The 25,903-nt window shown below is 44.6% G+C and overlaps 1 protein-coding gene across 1 annotated transcript in view; it reads left to right on the top strand.

The window, feature by feature from the left end:
* Positions 1 to 21,169, top strand: part of LOC138663649 (oocyte zinc finger protein XlCOF22-like) — a 50,609-nt gene extending 29,440 nt beyond the window's left edge. Inside the window, exon 7 of the mRNA XM_069749928.1 lies at positions 19,765 to 21,169. Within this exon, the coding sequence (XP_069606029.1) occupies positions 19,765 to 21,056 (1,292 nt within the window). The 3' untranslated portion in view covers positions 21,057 to 21,169. The remainder of the gene's footprint in view (positions 1 to 19,764) is intronic.
* Positions 21,170 to 25,903: the final 4,734 nt, after the last annotated feature.

The following is a 25,903-nucleotide window of genomic DNA, read 5'->3' as shown; positions in this document are numbered from 1 at the left end:
CGACCGCATCATGCAGATTATGCAACACCAAAAAGAGAATATCCTCCTGATGTGCAGGAGCCATGCACATGGTCAATTGAGTCCAGTACTGAGGCTTATTCTTGGCCAAAGGCGTAGCATCAATTCCTCTCAATGGAATAGGATACTGCAAGGGCTCCAAGAAAAAACCACAGCGCCTGGCAAACTCCAAGTCCATCAAATTCAGGGCAGCGCCTGAATCCACAAATGCCATAACAGAATAGGACGACAGAGAGCAAATCAGAGTAACGGACAAAAGAAATTTTGACTGTACCGTACCAATGGTGGCAGACCTAGCGAACCGCTTAGTGCGCTTAGGACAATCGGAGATAGCATGAGTGGAATCACCACAGTAAAAACACAGCCCATTCTGACGTCTGTGTTCTTGCCGTTCAGCTCTGGTCAAAGTCCTATCACATTGCACAGGCTCAGGCCTACGCTCAGAGAATACCGTCAAACGGTGCACAGCTTTGCGCTCACGCAAGCGCCGATCGATCTGAATGGCCAAGGACATAGACTCATTCAGACTAGCAGGCGTGGGAAATCCCACCATGACATCCTTAAGGGCTTCAGAAAGACCCTTTCTGAAAATTGCCGCCAGGGCACACTCATTCCACTGAGTAAGCACAGACCACTTTCTATACTTCTGACAGTACACCTCCGCTTCATCCTGACCCTGACACAAAGCCAGCAAGATTTTCTCTGCCTGATCCACTGAATTTGGTTCATCATAAAGCAATCCAAGCGCCAGAAAAAACGCATCTACATCACGCAATGCAGTATCTCCTGGCTCAAGGGAAAATGCCCAGTCTTGAGGGTCACCACGCAACAAAGAAATAATGATTTTTACTTGTTGAACGGGGTCACCAGAGGAGCGGGGTTTCAAAGCTAGAAACAGTTTACAATTATTTTTGAAATTCAGGAATTTAGATCTATCCCCAGTAAACAAATCAGGAATTGGAATTCTAGGCTCTAACATCGGATTCTGAACCACAAAATCTTGAATGTTTTGTACCCTTGCAGTGAGATGATCCACACAAGAGGACAGACCTTGAATGTCCATATCTACACCTGTGTCCAGAACCACCCAGAGGTTAAGTGGAAAAGAAAGACAAAAAACACTGCAGAGAAAAAAAAATGGTCTCAGAACTTCTCTTATCCCTCTATTGAGATACATTAATACTTTGGGCCAGCTGTACTGTTATGGACCTGGTGGTTAGGAGCACCCGGAACGACCTGATGGTTAAACTCACACAGGACAAGCTCTGGGAAGTGGGAACTCTGCTGACCTCAACCCCTAATCCTATCACACAACTAGAAATAGCCGTGGAGCGTACCTAACACGACCTAGACGCCTCTTCACAGCCTAAGAGCTAACTAGCCCTAAAGATAGATGGCTGGGACAGACGTTTTTAGCCAGGGGGGCCAATAACCATGGACCCTCTCCAGGCTATTAATATCTGCCCTCAGTCACTGGCTTTACCATACTGGCGGAGAAAATTGCGCGGGAGCCCACGCCAATTATTTTCCGCGATTTAACCCTTTAATTTAATAGCTAGAGCGCCCAAATTTTGCACATACACACTACTAACATTAGTAGTGTGGAATATGCAAAAAAAAAGGTATATGAGATGGTTTACTGTATGTCTTATATTCTAGGTTCTTCAAAGTAGCCACCTTTTGCTTTGATGACTGCTTGCACACTCTTGGCATTCTCTTGATGAGCTTCAAGAGGTAGTCACCAGGAATGGTCTTCCAACAATCTTGAAGGAGTTCCCAGAGATGCTTAGCACTTGTTGGCCCTTTTGCTTTCACTCTGTGGTCCAGCTCACCCCAAACCATCAGGTCATCTGGCGTAGCACCCCATTACTCTCCTTCTTGGTCAAATAGACCTTACACAGCTTGGAGGTGTGTTTGGGGTCATTGTCCTTTTGAAAAATAAATTATGGTCCAACTAAACGCAAACCGGATGGAATAGCATGCCGCTGCAGGATGCTGTGGTAGCCATGCTGGTTCAGTATGCCTTCAATTTTGAATAAATCCCCAACAGTCTCACCAGCAAAGCACCCCCACACCATCACACCACCTCATCCATGCTTCACGGTGGGAACCAGGTGTGTAGAGTCAATCCATTCACCTTTTCTGCGTCGCACAAAGACACTGTGGTTGGAACCAAAGATTTCAAATTTGGACTCATCAGACCAAAGCACAGATTTCCACTGGTCTATTGTCCATTCCTTGTGTTCTTTAGCCCAAACAAGTCTCTTCTGCTTGTTGCCTGTCCTTAGCAGTGGTTTCCTAGCAGCTATTTTACATGAAGGCCTGCTGCAAAGTCTCCTCTTAACAGCTGTTGTAGAGATGTGTCTGCTGCTAAAACTCTGTGTGGCATTGACCTGGTCTCTAATCTGAGCTGCTGTTAACCTGCGATTTCTGAGACTGGTGACTCGGATAAAGTTATCCTCAGAAGCAGAGTGACTCTTGGTCTTCCTTTCCTGGGGCGGTCCTCATGTGAGCCAGGTTCTTTATAGCGCTTGGTGGTTTTTGCAACTGCACTTAACAACACTTTCAAAGTTTTTCCAATTTTTTGGACTGACTGACCTTCATTTCTTAAAGTAATGATGGCCACTCGTTTTTCTTTACTTAGCTGCTTTTTTCTTGCCATAATACAAATTCTAACAGTCTATTCAGAAGGACTATCAGCTGTGTATCCACCAGACCTCTGCTCAACACAACTGATGGTCCCAACCCCATTTATAAGGCAAGAAATCCCACTTCTTAAACCTGACAGGGCACACCTGTGAAGTGAAAACCATTTCCGGTGACTACCTCTTGAAGCTCATCAAGAGAATGCCAAGAGTGTGCAAAGCAGTCATCAAGGCAAAAGGTGTCTACTTTGAAGAACCTTGAAAATAAGACATATTTTCAGCTGTTTCACACTTTTTTGTTAAGTATATAATTCCACATGTGTTAATTCATAGTTTTGATGCCTTCAGTGTGAATTTATAATTTTCATAGTCATGAAAATATGGAAAAATCTTTAAATGAGAAGGTGTGTCCAAACTTTTGGTCTGTACTGTATATACTAGCTGAAGAGCCCGGCGTTGCCTGGGCATAGTGTAGTGAATTCTGCTTTTGGGCTCCCTCCGGTGGTTGTAGGTGGTAATGCAGTTGTCCCTGGGCTGCAGTCCTGGTCAGGTGTATCTGCTGATTGCAATTCTGACTGGGGTGTTTAGGTTTGCAGGATTCATTAGTCCTTGCCAGTTGTCAATGGTTTTTGGGAGGTGTTGGACCTCTGTCTGGTTTCTCCTGCTTAGCTGCCAATTCAGCAAAGATAAGTGTCTGTTTTTTTTTCTTTGGCACACTTGCTGTGTGCTGGATTTTTGATTGTATTTCTGCTCTGTGTGTAGGATTCTCTGGAGTTGCAGATATACGTTCCACGTCTTTAGTTAGACGGAGGAATTTTTCGTATTATCTGCTGTGGATATTTTTGGAAGGGTTTTAATACTGACCGCACAGTATTCTGTCCTATCCTTTCCTATTTTAGCTAGAGTGGCCTCTTTTGCTAAATCCTGTTTCTGCCTGTGTGTGTCTTTCCTCTCCTACTCACAGTCAACACTTGTGGGCGGCTGCCTATCCTTTGTGGTTCAGCACTGAGGCAAGGTAGTATTCCTATTTCCATCTATAGGGGTATTTAGTCCTCCGGCTGTGACGAGGTATCTAGGGTTTGTTAGGAACACCCCACGGCTACTTCTAGTAACGGTGTTAGATCAGGATTTGCGTTCAGTACAGTTACCACCTACTCCAGTGAAAGTTATTCATGCGGCTTCAAGGTCACCGGATCATAACAGCATAGTAAATATCTGTGGTTAGTTATAGCACCTCACTTCTCTTATTTTCCCATCACGCCTCTCATTTTCCCCATCACATCTTTCATTTTCCCTCTCACATCTCTCATTTTCTCCCTCACACCTCTCATTCCCCCCTAACACTTGTCATTTCGACCTCACATCTGTCATTTTCCGATCACTCCACTATTTTCCCTCACTCCTCTCATTTTGCACTCACACCTTTTCATTTTCACCTCACACCTCTCATTTTCACCTCAGTATATACATGTTTGTCATCTCCCTTATATATAGTATACACCTGTATGTCATCTCCCCTGTATATAGTATATACCTGCTGTATGTCATCTCCCCTGTATATAGTATATACCTGCTGTGTGTCATCTCCCCTGTATATAGTATATACCTGTATGTCATCTCCTCCTATATATAGTATGTACCTGTATGTCATCTCCTCCTGTATATAGTATATACCTGTAGGTCATCTGCTCCTGTATATAGGATATACCTGTGTCATCTCCTGTATATAGTATATACCTGTATGTCATCTCCTCCTGTATATAGTATGTACCTGTATGTCATCTCCTCTATATAGTATATACCTGTGTGTCATCTCTCCTGTATATAGTATATACCTGTGTGTTATCTCCCCTGTTACATAGTATATATCTGTATGCCATCTCCTCCTGTGTTAGACCTCGTTCACACGTTATTTGGTCAGTATTTTTACCTCAGTATTTGTAAGCTAAATTGGCAGCCTGATAAATCCCCAGCCAACAGGAAGCCCTCCCCCTGGCAGTATATATTAGCTCACACATACACATAATAGACAGGTCATGTGACTGACAGCTGCCGTATTTCCTATATGGTACATTTGTTGCTCTTGTAGTTTGTCCGCTTATTAATCAGATTTTTATTTTTGAAGGATAATACCAGACTTGTGTGTGTTTTAGGGCGAGTTTTGTGTGTCAAGTTGTGTGTATTGAGTTGCGTGTGGCGACATGCATGTAGCGACTTTTGTGAGAAGAGTTTTGTGTGGCGACATGCGTGTAGCAACTTTTTGTGTGTCGAGTTGCATGTGACAGGTTAGTATAGCAAGTTGTGTGCAGCAAGTTTTGCGCATGGTGAGTTTTGCGCGTGGCGGGTTTTATGTGTGGTGCATTTTGAGTATGTGCAAGTTTTGTGTGAGGCAACTTTTGCATGTGTTGCAACTTTTGTGCATGTGGCAATTTTTCCGCGGGTGCAAGTTTTGTGTGTGGCGAGTTTTCCCATGAGGTGAGTTTTGAACGTGTGGCGAGTTTTGCGTGAGCCTAGTTTTGCATGTGGCGAGTATTACGCGTGGCCAGTTTTGAGCGGCGACTTCTGTGTTTCGACTTTTATGTGGCGAAGTTGGTGTATGTGTGGTGAAATGTGTGCTGAGGGTGGTATTTGTGTTTAAGCACGTGGTAGTGCGTGGCGCATTTTGTGTGTGTGTTCATATCCCCGTGTGTGGTGAGTATCCCATGTCGGGGCCCCACCTTAGCAACTGTACGGTATATACTCTTTGGTGCCATCGCTCTCATTCTTTATGTCCCCCTTGTTCATATCTGGCAGCTGTCAATTTGCCTCCAACACTTTTCCTTTCACTTTTTCCCCATTATGTAGATAGGGGCAAAATTGTTTGGTGAATTGGAAAGCGCGGGGTTAAAATTTCACCTCACAACATAGCCTATGACGCTTTCGGGGTCCAGACGTGTGACTGTGCAAAATTTTGTGGCTGAAGCTGCGACGCTTCCAACACTTTTCCTTTCACTTTTTCCCCATTATGTAGATAGGGGAAAAATTGTTTGGTGAATTGGAAAGCGCAGGGTTAAAATTTCACCTCACAACATAGCCTATGATGCTCTCGGGATCCAGACGCGTGACTGTGCAAAATTTTGTGGCTGTAGCTGCGACGGTTCAGATGCCAATCCCGGACATACACACACACATACACACACACACACATTCAGCTTTATATAATATATATATATATATATATATATATATATATATATATATATATATATATATATATATATATGTATGTGTGTCTCACTGATATAAGATTCAAGATTGAAAGAAGCTTTATTGGCAGGACCAAATACACCACATCAGTTTTGCCAAAGCAAGTGTATAAAGGCAATAGGGATAGGGACTGTGGGGATGTTGGGTAGGAGCTGTAGGGAAGGTGGATGGGGGCAGATCCATTGTGGGGGTTATAGTCCATGGCATAGGGGAGGTGGATGGGGCAGATCCATTGTGGGGGGCTATAGTCCATGGCATAGGGGAGGTGGAGGGGGCAGATCCATTGTGGGGGCTATAGTCCATGGCATAGGGGAGGTGGATGGGGGCAGATCCAGGGTGGGGGCTATAGTCCATGGCATAGGGGGGGTGGATGGGGCAGATCCATTGTGGGGGCTATAGTCCATGGCATAGGGGAGGTGGATGGGGCAGGTCCAGGTTGGGGGCTATAGTCCATGGCATCATAGTTCTCTTTCTCGCAGTCTATGACATTCGCTCACATACCGCGCTGCTATCTCCACTGCTCTCTCTTCTTCTCCCAGCAGGATATATGTTTTCTCTTCCTCCTTCATGGTGATGAAGTCTGGGAAGAGATGTGAGAGTCTCCTGAAGTGAGTGTCCCTCACTGCTGAGTATTTGGAGCAGTGTAGCAGGAAGTGGGTTTCGTCCTCTATGGCCTCCTGGTCACAGTGTTGGCACAGTCTTTCCTCCCTGGGCTTGTAGCTCTGCCTGTGTCGGCCACATTCGATGGCCAGACTGTGGGCACTGAGTCTATATCGGCTCAGGATCTGGCGGTCTCTGGGGTCCAGGAGTTTCTCCAGATATGGGGCCAGTCTGTAGTCTCTCTGTAGGCTCCGGTACATGGTCAGTTTCTGTGAGCTGATGATATCATTCTTCCAGTCACTGACATACCTCTCCTGGCCTTCGTCTGCCATCTTCCTAATTCCGGCTTTTGTCAGGTTGTTGTGATTGGTGTTCTGGTCCGGTTGGGTTTGGCTGGGCTGTTCCGAGGGTTCTGGTTTTTCTGTTTCACCTACATGTATCAGGGCTTTATGGTGATGGGAGCTTGGATTGCTCCTATGCAGGTGAGCCCGGAATGACAGCGCCCTCTTTAGAACTGTTAGGTGTAGAGGGAATCTGCCCAGCTCGGCCTGACAAGCACTGTTGGAGGTGATCCGATGGACCTGGAGAAGGTGCTTGCAGAATTCCAGGTGGAATATTTCTGTTGGACTGGAATCCCACTTTGACCAGTCTGGGTAGGTGTGAGGACCCCAGACTTCGCTGCCATACAGGAGGATTGGGGCGATGATGGAGTCGAAGATTTTTAGCCAGACCCTCACTGGTGGCTTCAGATGGTAGAGTGTCCTTCGGATGGAATAGAAGATATATATATATATATATATATATATATATATATATATATATATATATATATATATATATATATATATATATATATATATATATATATATATATATATATATATATATATATATATATATATATATATATATAATTGTCTAAGGGTTTTTCCGTCTGTCTGTCCTGGAAATCCCGGCTCTCTGATTGATCAGAGACCGGCACAGCATCAACGTAGAAATCCCGCGTCTGATTGGACCAATCAGCAACGGGCACAGCGACGATGATGTCATAAAGGACGTAGACATCTCACGGGCACAGCGACGATGATGTCATAAAGGACGTAGACATCTCACGTTTCTGATTCAGCGACGGGCACAGTATCGACGTAGATGTCATAATGGTTGCCATGGCGACGATGATGTCATAAAGGTTGCCGACCAATCAGCGACGGGCACAGTGTGCTGCGAATTCTGGAATCATCATTGTCCATATACTACGGGGACATGCATATTCTAGAATACCCGATGCGTTAGAATCGGGCCACAATCTAATATATATATATATATATATATATATATATATATATACATATATATATATATATATATATACATATATATATACATATATATATATATATATATATATATATATATATATATATATATATATATATATATATATACACACATACACATACACATATACATATACATATACACACACACACACACACACACACACACACACACACACACACACACACACACACACACACACACATATATATATCGGAACACATACGGAGGATGCCATGCGCAAAATAGCTGACACACCCTGCCTACGGATGAGATACGGACCACTATTTTGGGGACTTTTCTGCGTATTACGGCCGTAAATTACGGACCGTATTTTTATACGCTGAGAGTGTGAGGCCGGCCTTAGTGTAGGTCTGCAACTGTTCAATCCACAACTCCTGAGAAACCAACAGTCCTTTTTAGGGCTAATTCGGGGGACAAGAGTTTGCAGCGCTAGGTAGGCAGGGGAGTCTATGTGCACATATCCACATCAGTGCAAGGCAAGCAGGCACTGTATGTGAGTATATAGATCTCACTGCATACATCAAACAGCTCCATTACTGTCTGCTGCTGCGTATTTTATATATAACTAGCTGCAGTTTTCTGTGGCAATTTTTATTTTTATATTTTCTTCACCTTATATCTGCTCCTTTTATAGCCCCCTTATTTCTACATTTATTTGCTTGGTCACGCTGCAGACTACAGCCAGGTCATTTTAATGGAAGAGCGTGCAAATCTAATTTTTTTTTTGTCCCAGCCATCAGATGTGAGTGCGCCCCAATTTTTTTTGGGTGTGTCATAGCCAACTTGTTGACACAATTTAGTTGTGCCAAAAAAAAATCAAGGCCACATTTAGCTCAGTCTGTTATCTCACGGTGACAGCTGGTGTATCTGTGTTGGAAAAATCGTACCTCCGCAGGCATAAGTTGCATAGTTCTGTCTGCTAGCCTTCTTCAACTCTTTTTTTTTTTTTTTCCAAAAAAATCTGCAAAAACCCCAAAAATCTTTCATACAATCCGTTATGTCAGGCTGAGGCATGTTGTGTCTGTGGTGGAAAAATCGTACCTTCGCAGGCATAAGTTGCATAGTTCTGTCTGTTAGCCTTGTTCAACATATTTAAATTTTTTTCAAAAAATCATCAAAAGCCTCCCAAAAATGTATACAGTCTGTTATGTCAGACTGAAGCCTGGTGTATCAGTGGTGGAAAAATCGTACCTTCGCAGGCATAAGTTGCATAGTTCTGTCTGCTAGCCTTGTTCAATTCATTTTAATTTTTTTTTTCAAAAAATCATCGAAACCCCCAAAAAATTTATAGTCTGTTATGTCAGGCTGAGGCCTGGTGTATCAGTGGTGGAAAAATTGTACCTTCGCAGGCACAAGTTGCATAGTTCTGTCTGATAGCTTTGTTCAACTCTTTATTTAAAAAAAAAAACTGAAAAATCCCCCAAAGAGTCTATTATGTCAGGCTGAGGCCTGGTATATCTGTGGTGGAAAAATGGTAGTTTCGCAGGCATACGTAGCATAGTTCTGTGTGCTAGCCTTGTTCTACTTTTTTTTTAATTTTTTCAAAATTTCACATTCAACAGAAAAGATAATTATACAGTCTGTTGTCTGTGGCTGCGACCTGTAGTATCTGTGGTGGAAAAATCTTAGCTTTGAAGGCATACTGATCAGATATAATTTTACACCAAATAAATACATTTGTGTTGAGCTTTTGAAATAGTTCAGTAGTCCATTTAAAATGGGCAATGCTTCGGGCAAGGGACGGGGAAGTGGACGTGATGCTGATGGTGCATGCAGAGGACAAGGCCGTGGCCAAGCTGAAAGTGGACCACAACAAAGACCCACATCTTCTCGCTCAACCTTCCTGTCCCAGTTTCTAGGGGATCACACCACACCACTATTGAAGCCGGAGCAGTGTGAAACTGTTGTTGGTTGGATAGCAGATAATGCTTCCAGTCACTTAGCCACCACCACCACAATGTCTGCCACACGGTCAAGTCTGAGTAGCCATGACTGTGGACTGGATATTCATACATGAACATACTGAATAAACATTTTTTTATGGGCATCATAAACACCCTTTAAAAAAATGATGTGGGTGTTGCATCAGGAACAACGGTCACCCTGTTGATAAGGTGATGGAGGATGAGGAGGAGGATGACAACAGCAAATAGCCAAAATCAGGAAGTGTATACCCATGTGTGGGTGTGAAGAGGTGCATGGGAATAGACCTCCCAAAAAAAGACACTGGATTTGAGTTTGTTATGCTGCTATCATTCGGTGGTGTTGAGAAGTCTGGCCTATTCCAACCCTTGTTCATTTTTATAAGAGTCAGCCTGTCAGCATTTTCAGTTCACAGACTAATGTGCTTATCAGTTATAATTCCACCAGCAGCAATAAAAACCCACTCTGCCAAAATGCTAGCAGCAAGGCAGGCCAGGACCTCCAAGGCGTAGAGAGCAGTTCTTGCCACGTCTCCAGCTTGCATACCCAATAATTATAAGGCACAGAGGAATCACGGAGGACATTGGTACAGTCAGCAAGGTACTCCCTCAGCATGTTCCCAAACGTTGCACTCTTTGTGAGAGTACCCCGCGCCTCAAGGCCTGTGTAATGGGTGGGTCTGAGAAAACTCTCCCAGAACCTTGCCAGTGTTCCCCTGCCTCTGCTGGATTGGAGTTGTGTCTCTCTTGCCTGTACTCCTAGGTTGTCCAACGAACTGTGACCTCTGTCACCAGCATTTTCAGATGGGAATTTATTTAATAATTCCACAACAAGGCCCTTCTGATATTGCCCCATTTTAGTAGACTGGTCTGCCTCGGGAATAAGAGATAGAAAGTTCTTCTTGTAGCATGGGTCTAGAAGTGTCACCAACCAGTAATGACTGTCACCCAAACTTTTGAAAATGCGAGGGTCACGGGAAAGGCAGCGTGACATAAAGTCAGGGATGCGTGCCAGACTGCTAACAGGCAAGACTTCCGTGTCCTCACTAAGAGGATGAATGACCATGCTCTCCTCCTCCTCCCTGTCCTCAGGCCATCCACGCTGAACAGACCGTATGACAGTTGTGGAGGTAGGACCGTCTATAGTGCATGAAACTAGCTCCTGTCATGATCCAATGCCCCTTGAAAAAGATGTGGAGGATGGCCTCATAAAAAATGATCCATTATAAAGGAGCAGGTCTCCTATACTTGTAATGCCCATACACTAAGTGTATGGGCTGACAAACAATTCCCCCTGGGGGGTACACATCAGCTTTAAAAAAATTTAAAATTTTTTTACGGGCATCATAAACACCCTTGCCAGAAACTAGAGTGGCTGTTGCATCATAGAATACATTCACCCTCATGATCTAGTGGTGGTATCTTATGAGACGTGGAGGATGTCCTCCTATGAATATTTTCCCAATTTAAAGGTTCGGGTCTCCTATAGTTGTAATGCCCATACACAAATTGTATGGGCTGACAAACATTTTTCCCTGGGGGATACATATTTTTTAAAACATTTTTACGGGCATCATAAACACCCTTGCAAAAAACTAGAGTGGCTGTAGCATCACGGAACACGTTCAACCTGGTGTACTAGTGGTGGTGGATGATGAGGAGGAGGATAACACCAAATAACCAAAATCAGGAAGTGTATACCCATGTGTGGGTGTGAAGAGGTGCATGGGATTACATCTTCCAAAAAAAGACACTGTATTGGAGGTTATGTTTCAGGTGGTCAGGCATCTAGGAAATAGCGACCACAATATTGTACAGTTTCACCTGTCTTTCACTAGGGGGACTTGTCAGGGAGTCACAAAAACACTGAACTTTAGGAAGGCAAAGTTTGACCAGCTTAGAGATGCCCTTAATCTGGTAGACTGGGACAATATCCTCAGAACTAATAATACAGATAATAAATGGGAAATGTTTAAGAACATCCTAAATAGGCAGTGTAAGCGGTTTATACCTTGTGGGAATAAAAGGACTAGAAATAGGAAAAACCCAATGTGGCTAAACAAAGAAGTAAGACAGGCAATTAACAGTAAAAAGAAAGCATTTGCACTACTAAAGCAGGATGGCACCATTGAAGCTCTAAAAAACTATAGGGAGAAAAATACTTTATCTAAAAAACTAATTAAAGCTGCCAAAAAGGAAACAGAGAAGCACATTGCTAAGGAGAGTAAAACTAATCCCAAACTGTTCTTCAACTATATCAATAGTAAAAGAATAAAAACTGAAAATGTAGGCCCCTTAAAAAATAGTGAGGAAAGAATGGTTGTAGATGACGAGGAAAAAGCTAACATATTAAACACCTTCTTCTCCACGGTATTCACGGTGGAAAATGAAATGCTAGGTGAAATCCCAAGAAACAATGAAAACCCTATATTAAGGGTCACCAATCTAACCCAAGAAGAGGTGCGAAACCGGCTAAATAAGATTAAAATAGATAAATCTCCGGGTCCGGATGGCATACACCCACGAGTACTAAGAGAACTAAGTAATGTAATAGATAAACCATTATTTCTTATTTTTAGGGACTCTATAGCGACAGGGTCTGTTCCGCAGGATTGGCGCATAGCAAATGTGGTGCCAATATTCAAAAAGGGCTCTAAAAGTGAACCTGGAAATTATAGGCCAGTAAGTCTAACCTCTATTGTTGGTAAAATATTTGAAGGGTTTCTGAGGGATGTTATTCTGGATTATCTCAATGAGAATAACTGTTTAACTCCATATCAGCATGGGTTTATGAGAAATCGCTCCTGTCAAACCAATCTAATCAGTTTTTATGAAGAGGTAAGCAATAGGCTGGACCACGGTGAGTCATTGGACGTGGTATATCTCGATTTTTCCAAAGCGTTTGATATCGTGCCGCACAAGAGGTTGGTACACAAAATGAGAATGCTTGGTCTGGGGGAAATTGTGTGTAAATGGGTTAGTAACTGGCTTAGTGATAGAAAGCAGAGGGTGGTTATAAATGGTATAGTCTCTAACTGGGTCGCTGTGACCAGTGGGGTACCGCAGGGGTCAGTATTGGGACCTGTTCTCTTCAACATATTCATTAATGATCTGGTAGAAGGTTTACACAGTAAAATATCGATATTTGCAGATGATACAAAACTATGTAAAGCAGTTAATACAAGAGAAGATAGTATTCTGCTACAGATGGATCTGGATAAGTTGGAAACTTGGGCTGAAAGGTGGCAGATGAGGTTTAACAATGATAAATGTAAGGTTATACACATGGGAAGAAGGAATCAATGTCACCATTACACGCTGAATGGGAAACCACTGGGTAAATCTGACAGGGAGAAGGACTTGGGGATCCTAGTTAATGATAAACTTACCTGGAGCAGCCAGTGCCAGGCAGCAGCTGCCAAGGCAAACAGGATCATGGGGTGCATTAAAAGAGGTCTGGATACACATGATGAGAGCATTATACTGCCTCTGTACAAATCCCTAGTTAGACCGCACATGGAGTACTGTGTCCAGTTTTGGGCACCGGTGCTCAGGAAGGATATAATGGAACTAGAGAGAGTACAAAGGAGGGCAACAAAATTAATAAAGGGGATGGGAGAACTACAATACCCAGATAGATTAGCGAAATTAGGATTATTTAGTCTAGAAAAAAGACGACTGAGGGGCGATCTAATAACCATGTATAAGTATATAAGGGGACAATACAAATATCTCGCTGAGGATCTGTTTATACCAAGGAAGGTGACGGGCACAAGGGGGCATTCTTTGCGTCTGGAGGAGAGAAGGTTTTTCCACCAACATAGAAGAGGATTCTTTACTGTTAGGGCAGTGAGAATCTGGAATTGCTTGCCTGAGGAGGTGGTGATGGCGAACTCAGTCGAGGGGTTCAAGAGAGGCCTGGATGTCTTCCTGGAGCAGAACAATATTGTATCATACAATTAGGTTCTGTAGAAGGATGTAGATCTGGGGATTTATTATGATGGAATATAGGCTGAACTGGATGGACAAATGTCTTTTTTCGGCCTTACTAACTATGTTACTATGTTACTATGTTTCGCTCTTATCATTCAGTGGTGTAGAGAAGTCTGGCCCCATCCAGCCATTGTTCATTTTTATAACAGTCAGCCTGTCAGCATTTTCAGTTGACAGGAGGATGCGCTTATCAGTTAGAATTCCCCCAGTAGCACTAAAAACTCGCTCTGAAAAAATGCTAGCGGCAGGGCAGGCCAGGACCTCCAAGGAGTTAGAGAGGCAGTTCATGTCATGTGTCCAGCTTGGATACCCAATAATTATAAGGCACAGAGGAATCACGTAGGATGTTGGTACAGGCAGCAAGGTACTCCTTCAGCATCTTCTCAAACATTGCACTTCTTGTGACGGTACACCGCGCCTCTGGACTTAGGCAATGGGAGGGTCTGAGAAAACTCCCAGAACTTTGCCAGTGTTCCCCTGCCTCTGCTGGATTGGAGTTGTGTCTCTCTCGCCTGTACTCCTTGGTTGTCCAATGAACTGTGACATCTGCCGCCAATGTTTTCAGATGGGATTTTTTTTTATAATTCCGCAATAAGGGCTCTCTGGTAGTACAGTATTTTAGTACACCTGTCTGCCTCTGGAAGAAGAGATTAAAAGTTCTCGTTGTAGCATGGGTATAGAAGTGTCACCAACCAGTAATGAGTGTCACCGAAAATTTTGATAATGCGAGGGTCACGGGAGACGCAGCACAACAAAAAGTCAGCCATGCATGCCAGACTACTAACAAGCAAGACTTCCGTGTCCTCACCAACAGGATGACTGACCATGCTGTCCTCCTCCTCACTGTCCTCAGGCCATCCATTAAGAACAGACGGTATGACAGTTGTACTTGTAGTACTGTCTATAGCGCATGAAAAGTAGCTCCTGTTCTTCCTCCTCTTCCTCATTGTCTACCATTCCACATTGGGACAACATGAGTCTGGGCCGTGTGTAATCACCCTGTATGGTTCCTTGCTCTATGTGCTCGTGCTCCGCCTGCAATGCATCCTCTTTCATTATGATCAGAGAGCTTTTCTGAATGCAGAGAAGTGGGATGGTGATGCTAGTTATCGCATTGTCACCGCTCACCATCTTGGTGGACTCCTCAAAGTTTTGTAGGATGGTACACATGTCTGACATCCATGTCCACTCCTGAGGTTTTATGTGTGGATTCTGACCTGAATAACGACGGCCTTGTTGATGCTGGTAGTGAACAACTGCCCTATTCTACTCACAAATACTTTCCAACATATGCAATGTAGAGTTCCAAAATGTACACCACACACCAGTCGGTGAGCCGGAAGCTGCAAACGCTGCTGAAACATGGCAAGGGTGGCTGAAGCTGTAGCTGACTTTCTAAAATGGGCACATAGGCGGAGTACTTTCACAACCAGATCCGGCAGCTCCGGGTAGCTTTTGAGAAACCGTTGAACGATGAAGTTAAGCACAAGGGACAGGCATGGTACGTGTGTGAGCTCACCTAGCCTCAGAGCAGCCACCAGGTTCCGGCCATTGTCACATACAACCAAGCCAGACTGTAGGTTCTGCGGTGTCAGCCACAAATCTGACTGCTCTTTCAGAGCTGTCCACAACTCTTCAGCATTGTGCGGATTGTCACCTAAGCTTATTAGCTTCAACATAGCCTGTTGCCACTTAGCTGAGGCAGTGCTGCTGTGCTTCCAGCTTGTGACTGATGCACTCATTTCGGAGATGGAGGCTGAAGAGGAGGAGGTGCAGGAGCTATAGACTGTGGGGACAACCCTGATTGACGTACGGCCTGCAATCCTCAGCATCCGGAAGACATGTTCGATCCCAAGGTCCAACTGGGTCCCGGCTTCCACTATGTTAACCCAGTGTGCCGTCAGTGAGATGTACCGTCCCTGCCCACAAGCACTTGTCCACGTTTCTGAGGTTAGGTGGACTTTCCCAGTTAATGCATTGTTGAGGTCACGGGTAATGTTGTGGGACACATGCTTGTGTAATGCCGGGACGGCACACGGGCAAAATAGTGGCAGCTGGGGACCGAGTACCTTGGGATGGCCGCAGCCATCAGGTTGCTGAAAGCTTCTGTCTCCACGAGCCTAAAAGGCAATAATTCGAGTGCAAGCAGACGAGAAATGTGTGAATTTAGTACTGTGGCCTGTGGGGCATTAGCTGCATATTTCCGCTTGCGTTCCAATGACTGGGGTATGGACAACTGAAGGCTGGGACAAGGACGTGGACGTGCTTGATGATGGTGCAAGTTGAGTGTGGGGAACAACAGGTGCAGGGCAGGAGGCATCTTCGCATGCACCGTGGACAGGTAATTGGCTTGCACTCATAACAGTGGAAGAAGCAGTGATGTCACCCGCAGACACTGTTCCTGGAGTCTGAGGTTCGGCCCACAAAGTCGGGTGCTTTGCTGCTATGTGCCTGATCATGCTGGTTATGGTCAGGCTGGTAGTTTTGCTACCCCTGCTGTTGCGGGCTTGGCAAGTGGTGCAAATAACCTGTTTGGGGTAATTGGCAGAGTATTTATAAAACAACCAGACTCGGGAAGACCTAGAAGTTGGACTGGCAACTTCCATCATTTTGGTGTTACGGGGCCTTCGGTCTGTGGCCACTAGACTGCTTGTTCCTGCCTGGAGTGCTACACCTCATTCCCCATGTGTGCTGCTGTCCTCGCTCCTCATGTCCTCCTGCCAGGTTGGATCAGTTACTGTATCATCCCCCACCTCATCTTCCACATCCACACCCTGACTTTCTGGCGATTGTGTCTCATCATCGTCCACCTCTTGTGACACTTTTCTACCATCCCCTTCCTGTGACCGTGGCTGCTCAAATATTTGGGCATCGCTACATGCGATCTCATCTTGTCCCACTTCAAGTGGACCGGGCGAGAGGCCCGAATCTATAAATGGAAAAATGAACAGCTCTTCAAAGTTTCCAAGTGTGGGATCAGTTGTCTCTGGGCACTCGGCATGGTGGGAGGAAGGAGGATCAGGGTGAGTAATATGCAGCCCAGACTCATGGCTACTCAGATTTGACTGTGTGGAAGACGTGGTGGTGGCAAAGTGACTGGAAGCATTTTCCGCTATCCAACCAACAACCTTTTGACACTCCTTCAGTAGTGGTGTGCTGCGGTCCCCTAGTAATTGGGACAGGAAGGTCAAGCAAGAAAATGTGGGTGTTGTGGCCCAATTTCAGCTTGCCCACGGCCTCGGACTCTGCATGAACCATCGGCATCATGTCCACTTTCTCTTTCCTTGCCACTCGCATTGCCCATTTTAAATAGGACTACAATATTTTCCACATTCACTACAAATGGCTGAATTTGTATATGAATATAAATGATCCATGTGCGGGAAAACCACAGTTTAAAATATCTGCCCTGTAGGTAACAAATTTTTTATTTATAAAACTGGAGTCAATAACTAGGGTAAGACACAGCAAAAAAAAGTTCAATGGAGGCCTCAGATGCCACAACTTTTAGCCCACAGATAGATGAGGCATGTCATGGAGATACCACACCGCAAAATATGTGGCATGTCTTTTTTTTCACAGCAAAATATTGTGTAGAACTAGGGTGTTGTGAATTCTGTGGCAGAGCTCCCTCCTGTGGTCACAAGTGGTACTTCGGCTGATTCTCTCTGGGAGCTTCCGTTTGTGGAGGAAACTGGTACTGCTGCTTCTGAGTTTCCTCCCTCAGGTGATCTGGTGAGGTCGTTAGGTGCTTCTCTACTTAACCCCACCTAATGCTTTGATTCATTCTTCCTGTCAATGTTCCAGTGTTGGACTTGTGTTTCTCTGGATCATTCCTGTGGCCTGCTGCTCTGCATAGCTAAGTGCTTCTTTGCTATTTGTTGCTATTTTTTCTGTCCAGCTTGTCTATTTGTTTTGCTGGAAGCTCTGGGAAGCAAAGGGTGTACCTCCGTGCCGTTAGTTCGGTACGGAGGGTCTTTTTGCCCCTTTGCGTGGTTTTCTTTAGGGTTTTGTGTAGACCGCAAAGTTATCTTTCCTATCCTCGTTCTGTCTAGAATATCGGGCCTCACTTTGCTGAATCTATTTCATCCCTACGTTTGTCTTTTCATCTTACTCACAGTCATTATATGTGGGGGGCTGCCTTTTCCTTTGGGGTATTTCTCTGAGGCAAGGTAGGCTTATTTTTTCTATCTTCAGGCTAGTTAGTTTCTCAGGCTGTGCCGAGTTGCATAGGTAGCGTTAGGCGCAATCCACGGCTGCCTCTAGTTGTGTTTGGAGAGGATCAGGGATTGCGGTCTGCAGAGTTCCCACGTCTCAGAGCTCGTTCTATTATTTTGGGTTATTGTCAGATCACTGTATGTGCTCTGACCTCCATGTCCATTGTGATACTGAACTGCCTTTCATAACACTAGGGTAAGGCACAGCAAAAACAGTTGAACGTAGGCCTCAAATGCAGTGTAGCCCACAGATAGATGAGGCATGTCACAGAGATACTACACTGTAAAATATCTGGCCTTTATTTTTGTTTTTTACAGCAAAATAGTGTGCAGAACAAGGGTAAGACACAACAAAAAAAGTTGAATGGAGGCCTCAAATGCCACAATTTGTAGCCCACAGATAGATGAGATGCGTCACCAAGATTCCACAATGTTCAATATCTGGCCGGTATTTTTTTTTTTGCCCAGCAATATTGTGTCAATAAGTAGGCAATGACACAACAAAAAAATTCTATGGAGCCCTGAAATGCCACAATTTTGAGCGCAATGATATGCGATCCATGTGACGTACAAAACCCAGTTTAAAATATCTGCTCTGTTGCTAAATATTTTTTTTGCATTTATATATTTTTGGGGCAGCAAAATGGTGTCAAGAAATTGTATACGACGCTCCAAAAAAATTCTACTGTACCACTAAAATTGGCAGAATTTTCTGCGTAGTCAGATGTGATGGCTGGGATGGGCAAACCCGTTTAAAATAGTTGCATTTTCACGCTGTACTATGAAAAAGATCTGGCTGTCTTCAGTGTCAACAAGCAAATGGAAAAAAAGGGGGCTTTTGACTGATTTGGAATAAAATAATCAGGATTAAGAAGCCAAAAAAATTCTTCCTAGCCTCTGATACCTGGGGCTAGGTATATATGTAATAGGCAGCAGCAGCAGACAGTAATGAATTGGACCCCCTTGTTGTATGCAATGATATCTATATACCCACATACAGTGCCTGCATGACTAGCACTGATAAGTATAGCGCCACATACACTCCCCTGCCTACCTACCACTGTAATCTATCTACTTCGTTATTAGTCCGTAGAACAGAGGTCCCCAACGTTTCTGACCTTGAAAGCCACATTCAGCTCTGAGAGAGGGTTGCAAGCCACATCCAGCCTTGAGAGAGGGTCGCGAGCCACATTCAACTCCTGCCCCCTCACAATAGTGGCAACCAAAGCCCCCATTACAGGAATAATGGTAACTAAAGCTTTTCCACAAAAATCACCCCAATGCAGTAAACTAAGATTCAGGGGTTCCCACAATACCCCCATTCAGTATTCTCCTATAAACTCCCAAGACACTATCACATCCAGCCTCAAACACCTCCTTTGACAGGTACTATAATTTTGTCTCCAGCGTTAAAATATCTCAAAACCCCTAAGAGCAGAATATGTGCATCCAGATCTGCTCTTCTGTGCAGCGCTGCTCACAAAATTCACCATTTTCGGATGAGCTCTTCATACCTGTTTGCAAGACCTGGAGTTAATGCACCAAGCTTGCAGATATTCGCAAGCCACAATTCATGGGCCCGCGAGCCACATGTGGCTCCCGAGCTACAGGTTGGGGACTTCTGCCTTAGAAGAACTGTTGCTTTAGCTAGATTTGTGTAAAATATGATAGTATACTCTCACTAACTGATAGAAATGTTCAAAAATAAAAAAATCAAGGATATTTTATCCAAAAATAATAATTGTTTTTTATTTTTGGCAGATGACTGGATCAGGAGATCAGAGGGACAGTTGACATCTTCAATTTTTAAATCAGATGATTTTGAGATCCCACAGGATACAATTGAAGTGAATGCCATTACTCCAGATATACCATCATGCCCTCACAGCAAAGATCTGTCATATGCTCCTTTGAAACAGGTCCTGTCTTCTGATTCATTACCGACTACTAAGGAAAATCAAAGTCACAAAAGAAGCATTAAAAAACAAACTGCTCCTAAAGCAAAGAAGCCATTTTCACGTTTAGAATATGGCAATAGCCTTCGTCTCAAAAAGTATTTTCTCAAACATCAAAAAATTCACATAGCAGAGAATAGATTTTCTTGTTCCAAGTGTGGGAAATGTTTTAACCAGAAATCAAAACTTGTTCGTCACCAGCGAAATCACACAATGGAGAAGCCATTTTCATGTTCACAATGTGGGCAATGTTTTATTCACAAATGGAATCTCAATAGCCACCAGAGAGCCCACACAGGGGAGAAGCATTTTTCATGTTCAGAATGTGGGAAGTTTTTTAACCGGAAAGCACAACTTGAAAGCCACCAGAGAACCCACACAGGGGAGAAGCCTTTTTCATGTTCAGAATGTGGGAAATGTTTTAAACAGAAATCAGATTTGGTTAAGCATCAGAGAACTCACACAGGGGAGAAGCCATATTCATGTTCAGAATGTGGGAAATGTTTTATACAGAAAGGAAATCTTGTTAACCACCAAAGAACTCACACAGGGGAGAAGCCTTTTTCATGTTCAGAATGTGAGAAATGTTTTGCAGAAAAATCATTGCTTATTAAACATCAGAGAACCCACACAGGGGAAAAGCCTTTTTCATGTTCCGAATGTGGAAAATGTTTTAACCAGAAATCGCATCTTAATACACATCAGATATGCCACACAGGTGAGAAGCTTTTTTCATGTTCAGAAAGTGGGAAAGGTTTTGCAGAAAAATCAGTGCTTATTAAACATCAGAGAACCCACACAGGGGAGAAGCGTTTTTCATGTTCAGAATGTGGGAAATGTTTTAGGCGGAAAGCGCATCTCGAAAGCCACCGGAGAACCCACACAGGGGAGAAGCCCTTTTCATGTTCTGAATGTGGAAAATGTTTTATACAGAAAGGAAATCTTGTTAAACACCAAAGAACTCACACAGGGGAGAAGCCCTTTTCATGTTCTGAATGTGGAAAATGTTTTATACAGAAAGGAAATCTTGTTAAACACCAAAGAACTCACACAGGGGAGAAGCCTTTTCCTGTTCAGAATGTGGAAAATGTTTTGTGAAGAATCATCTCTTCTTAGCCACCAGAGAAGTCGCACAGGAATGAATCCTTTTTCATGTTCTTAATGTGGGAAATATATTACAAGTAAATTGACTCTAAATAAACATCAGAGAAGTCACACAGAGGAGAGAAGCCTTTTTCATGTTCAAATGTTGAAAATTTTTTAACCAAAATGTTATCTTATGTTTGGCATTGTTAAAAAAAAACACTCATACTCACCTTCCGATCCAGTGCTGTTCCCTTGGTTTCAGCAATTGCTTTCCTGGGGTTCATGAATAAGAGGTTGTTGCATCACTCAAGCTCTGCACCTAGTCAGCTCTAGCTTCACTGTTCCCGCTTTTGGATGTGTGCTCTCTGACATCTTCTTATTGTTCGATGTGTCCAAATGTGGGGATAGCGACGCCAGCGCTGATTGAGCAGGTATTATAGGTTTGAGTGTTTTTATTTAAACTGAACCAAAAATAGGGAATGATAAGGATTTGTATACGTAGTGGACAACCCCTTCAAAGAACAAAGATCAAAAATCCCACACAAAGAAAAGGTTATTATGATACTGTAAGACAGCACTTACTGCATGTGTTGGGGGACACTCGCTTAGCAACGGGATTCAGGCACGATTTTCTCCAGTAAACAGTCCATGCAGTTTATTTACATGTCATAAACCGCCATGTTACACATCACACACATACAGTTCATAGTACACAGCTTCCTTCATTTAACAAACATTACAGTCCTCTTCTAACCAGTTCCCGGGGTAGTCCGTGCGCCATATCAATGTATCTATTCACATAGCATTACACAACATTAGGTTGCCGTCTCTAAACACGCCGGACCTCACTTTGTCCAGTTACCGTGGGAGACCACACAGTTCATTAACTTCCATGGAAGATCATAGGCACTAACAGTCTGTTCCACTGGCAGATACTAGTCTGCCCATAACCCCCATTATTTGGAGTTACCTTACAGGAGCTCCTGCTCCACACGCTGACTCCTGATCAGTCCTCTTTCCCTGGGAAACTGCCTTACTGGGATCACCGTCCTGGACCATGCCTTGCTCACGAGGCCACCCGACAGTTCCAGACCCACAGAAGGATGGTAGCTTCCCCAACACAGTAGCTGGCACAGGCTCTGCAGGACCATGGCCTCTCCATGTGCTATTCAGGACGTCCGTCCTACTCCCAGGAACAACCAACACACAGGCCTTCAGGTATGCCGCCTCTCTGTGTGCTATTCCGGGATCCAGTCCACACACAGGACCTCCCAACACACAGGTCTTCCTGTCTTGCAGGACCTCACATTCCGACCATTCAGGTCCATACACTCTCCACATGTGACCCAAACCATGGTCACATTATGTACCTGTAACCACCCCCATAGGTGGACAGTATGTGTGGTTAGTCAGACCTGCCCAGCTCTCCGATTAATTCTGTAAGCCTCCCTTTTAGTAAACAAACACAAGGCTTGTAGGACTACAGGTCCCATAGCGACATTACTGGCTTACAGTGCAGAGGATCTCTGCGACACCTACCGGCCATTCACAATGACGTCGGTCACTGTCTCATTATCACAGTTATGCCTGTGACTGCCATGCACTCGCATGACCTCAATATGCCTCCGTGCGTATTCTGAGAACATGCAGCACCCACTAGCAGTATCAGGGGTCACTGCCTCACAAATCCCCCCTCTGTTCAATCCTTTTGGGTTGAACACTTGCCATAAACCAGGGACCTTGAGACCGGGCACCCGTGTCACCTTGCCCTACAAGTCAAGAGGGCCCTCTCAGTCATCTCTGAGCGGACGCTCCTGAGACGTAGTCTATCACTGTGTTAAACATTCCCTGCCCCCACCGGTCAATATGAAGGTCTTGAGCTTCAGCCCCTGAGTCACAGTCTGTGTCATCAGACCCTTTTTAGTCTCCACATTTTTCCAGTACGCCCCTTCACCCGACCTTTCCATGGCCACTACCCACGGTTGATGCAGTCATACATCCCACTGACAGTCGAGCCTACTGTTCGGTCTGAGTCTGACCCATCTAGTACATCACAGGGGCTACTGTCCAGGTCCCTCAGCCTTGTACTGGGAGTAGAACTGCCACTTGCAGATTCTCAGCCTCCTTGGCTTGCTGAACGTCTTTGGCTGTCAGCTATTCTGTTATTTGAAGGGCCCTTTCTGCTCCCTTTGCCTTGGGTTGAAGGCGGCTGCCATCTTATGTCCTGCAGCTGTTTATTAATCTGCAGTTGTTGCAGTCTTAGCTGCTCAATCTCCCTCAGGTATGTCACCCGATATTTAAGGAGCATTCGGATATATGTAAGGCTTTTCCTTGAGCCGACAATGACAAATTGTACCATCCCATCTTTACCAGCTACCTGGGCTTCGTCCACAGCTTGAATCTTTACTCTCACCACACCGGAGTTATTCACCTTCTCCTGCATCACCTTTCCACATCTATCCAATGATTTTACTCACCAGATTTCTGGGCATTTGAACGATGTCTTCCACAAAGCCCAGCTGACTTTGAGCTTTCTTCGCATGCTCCAACCGTCGAGCGGCTTCCTTATTCATCAACAGGATCATTTGTTTTGTGCGGAGGCATTGTAGGTGCATATCCCTCAGAATAGCCACTTGCTTCACTGTGACTTCCCTAGTTGACAGTATCACCAACTGTTTCGTCTCTGGTGCCCAGTTCACACTACATGCTTCTACTGCCTTTCTAAAGGCCTCATTCACATCCTCACTGGCACACGCTTCTCGCACATTTTCGGGTACCTCTATCACGCACGCAGTGAAGTCTCATTCTCTTCATGGACGGACGGCACTGGCTTTGCCATGGACCTTTCCATCAAGACATCTGCCATGACTGGGTGATTGTCTTGTTCTGTTCTTAGCGCACATTCTTCTTCAGCTTTCTTCTGTAAGACCCTTCGCCAAGATGGGCATTTGCAGCTCCGCCTCGTTACCACTCTGGCACTACCGCTATAAGTCTGCGACCACCAACGTAATGCTTCTCTGAGCACCTCCATATCTTCCAAAATGGCCTTGTTCTCTGTTTGACACGTTAACAGGTGACTTCTGAGCTCAAAGTCTTCCTTCTCCAGCTCATCCACTCTGCGCTCAGCCACTTGTCTCCGGACCCTTTATTGTTTGACATGCTCTTTCACTGTCTCTTTAAGCAGCTCTATCTCATGATCCTGTTCTCTTTTGGCCAGCACGTGTCGCACCATCACTTCTTTAATATTTTCAGTTGGGCCAGCTTGCCCATCCACACTCTGCCTCTTCAGAGTTCCACTTGTTCCGGCATCTGCAGGATCAACTATCTTGGTTCTTCCTTAACTTGCTTCCAACCCCTGGATTGGTTGAGCTTCCATCACTTGAGGAGGTATCTGCTTCAGGCCCCACTCCTTTGGTGGTCTCCTCCACTTCTGCACCCTCAGACTCAGCACTGTCATCTTCAGCCCTCAATTGGGTCTCAACAGTGTCAGCTTCAGCCCTCTCTTGGGTCTCAGCAGTGACATCCTTAGCTTTGTCCTGATTCTCGGGGACTTCAGAGCACTTAACACACTGTAGCTCCTCAACATTAGATTTTCTGGAGCCTTCACCCTACTTGGCCCTAGCATTTGCTACAGGCAACGACACGTCACCTTCCTACCCGATCTCATCATCTGGAAGAGAACTCACATGGTAGGTAAAAGTAGACAACCTTCTATTATCAGCAAGTCACTTAAACAACTTCTTTGTGGCCCTTGCTCCTCTGGCAACGGGAGGACTTGCCATTTGTGCCTGGGTCAACCTTACTGCACTCTTTTCCCCTTGCGTAAGAGTCACAGTCTGGATTGGAGTCACCTTGCCACAAGTCCCCACTTCGAACGGTGTCGGACTCCATTCCTGGATCTTCCCCGTCTTCAACAGTTACACTTTTGGTCACCTCTGCCAAGTCCCAGAGTTAGTCAGACTCACTCTTCTGTCCAGTCATACTTTCTGATATTGCTGCCACCATCCTGTCGCTGTCCACCATCTTCCTTGGTCATGCCTAACTCAGGTTTGTTAATTCTAGGGGATTTGTATTCTTCATATTTTTACCCACCTATACATTCTATCTCTACAGACACTTTTTTCTATCCACCAGACCCACAGGGCAGACAGTCTACTTGCGGTGGATACCGCGTAGCTGCACCAGTCCTCTGCGCACCTTTTTCCTTTCCTTCTACGGCTGGACTGCCACATCATTTAGTGTTTTCCTCAACACTCTCCAGTTGATGCAAACTAACTGTATTGGGGCCCACTATATGGTTCACATCACCTCGGCTATATATCTAGCACACTGATGAAGGTCCACGCGGACCAAAACGTTTGTGACTACTGTATGTACATTAAATTTTCCCCTTTGCATCACATTTCTGGAGTGTGCCAATTATAAATTATTTCACTTAGCTAGAGTCTTGGCACAGGGTAATTTATTGAATGGGACCAGATGACAGATCTTACTAAACCGGTCCACAACAACCCAGATGACAGAAAAACCCTCAGAGACCGGCAGATCGATGATAAAATCCATAGCAAGATGTTACCATGGCGAACTAGGAACCTCCAAAGGGCACCGCAACCCTGCAGCCAGAGCATGTGAGGCCTTCGACTTAGCGCACACAGTACACTGACGCACCCACTTGATGATTTCTCTCTGCCACTCTGGCCACCAGAAACTTTGACCGATCGACTTTCTAGTTTCTGAAATCCCTGGATGACCCACCTACCGAGACTCATGACATTCAGCAAACAAGGCTCTCCGCACAAATAATTTACCATACGGAGTGTTAGTTGGTAATTAATTAGATCAGAGCCACATATACGTCC

This window comes from Ranitomeya imitator, chromosome 2 (assembly GCF_032444005.1).
Source record: "Ranitomeya imitator isolate aRanImi1 chromosome 2, aRanImi1.pri, whole genome shotgun sequence".
NCBI classification, from domain to species: domain Eukaryota; kingdom Metazoa; phylum Chordata; class Amphibia; order Anura; family Dendrobatidae; genus Ranitomeya; species Ranitomeya imitator.
This window is presented reverse-complemented; position numbering and strand designations above follow the sequence as displayed.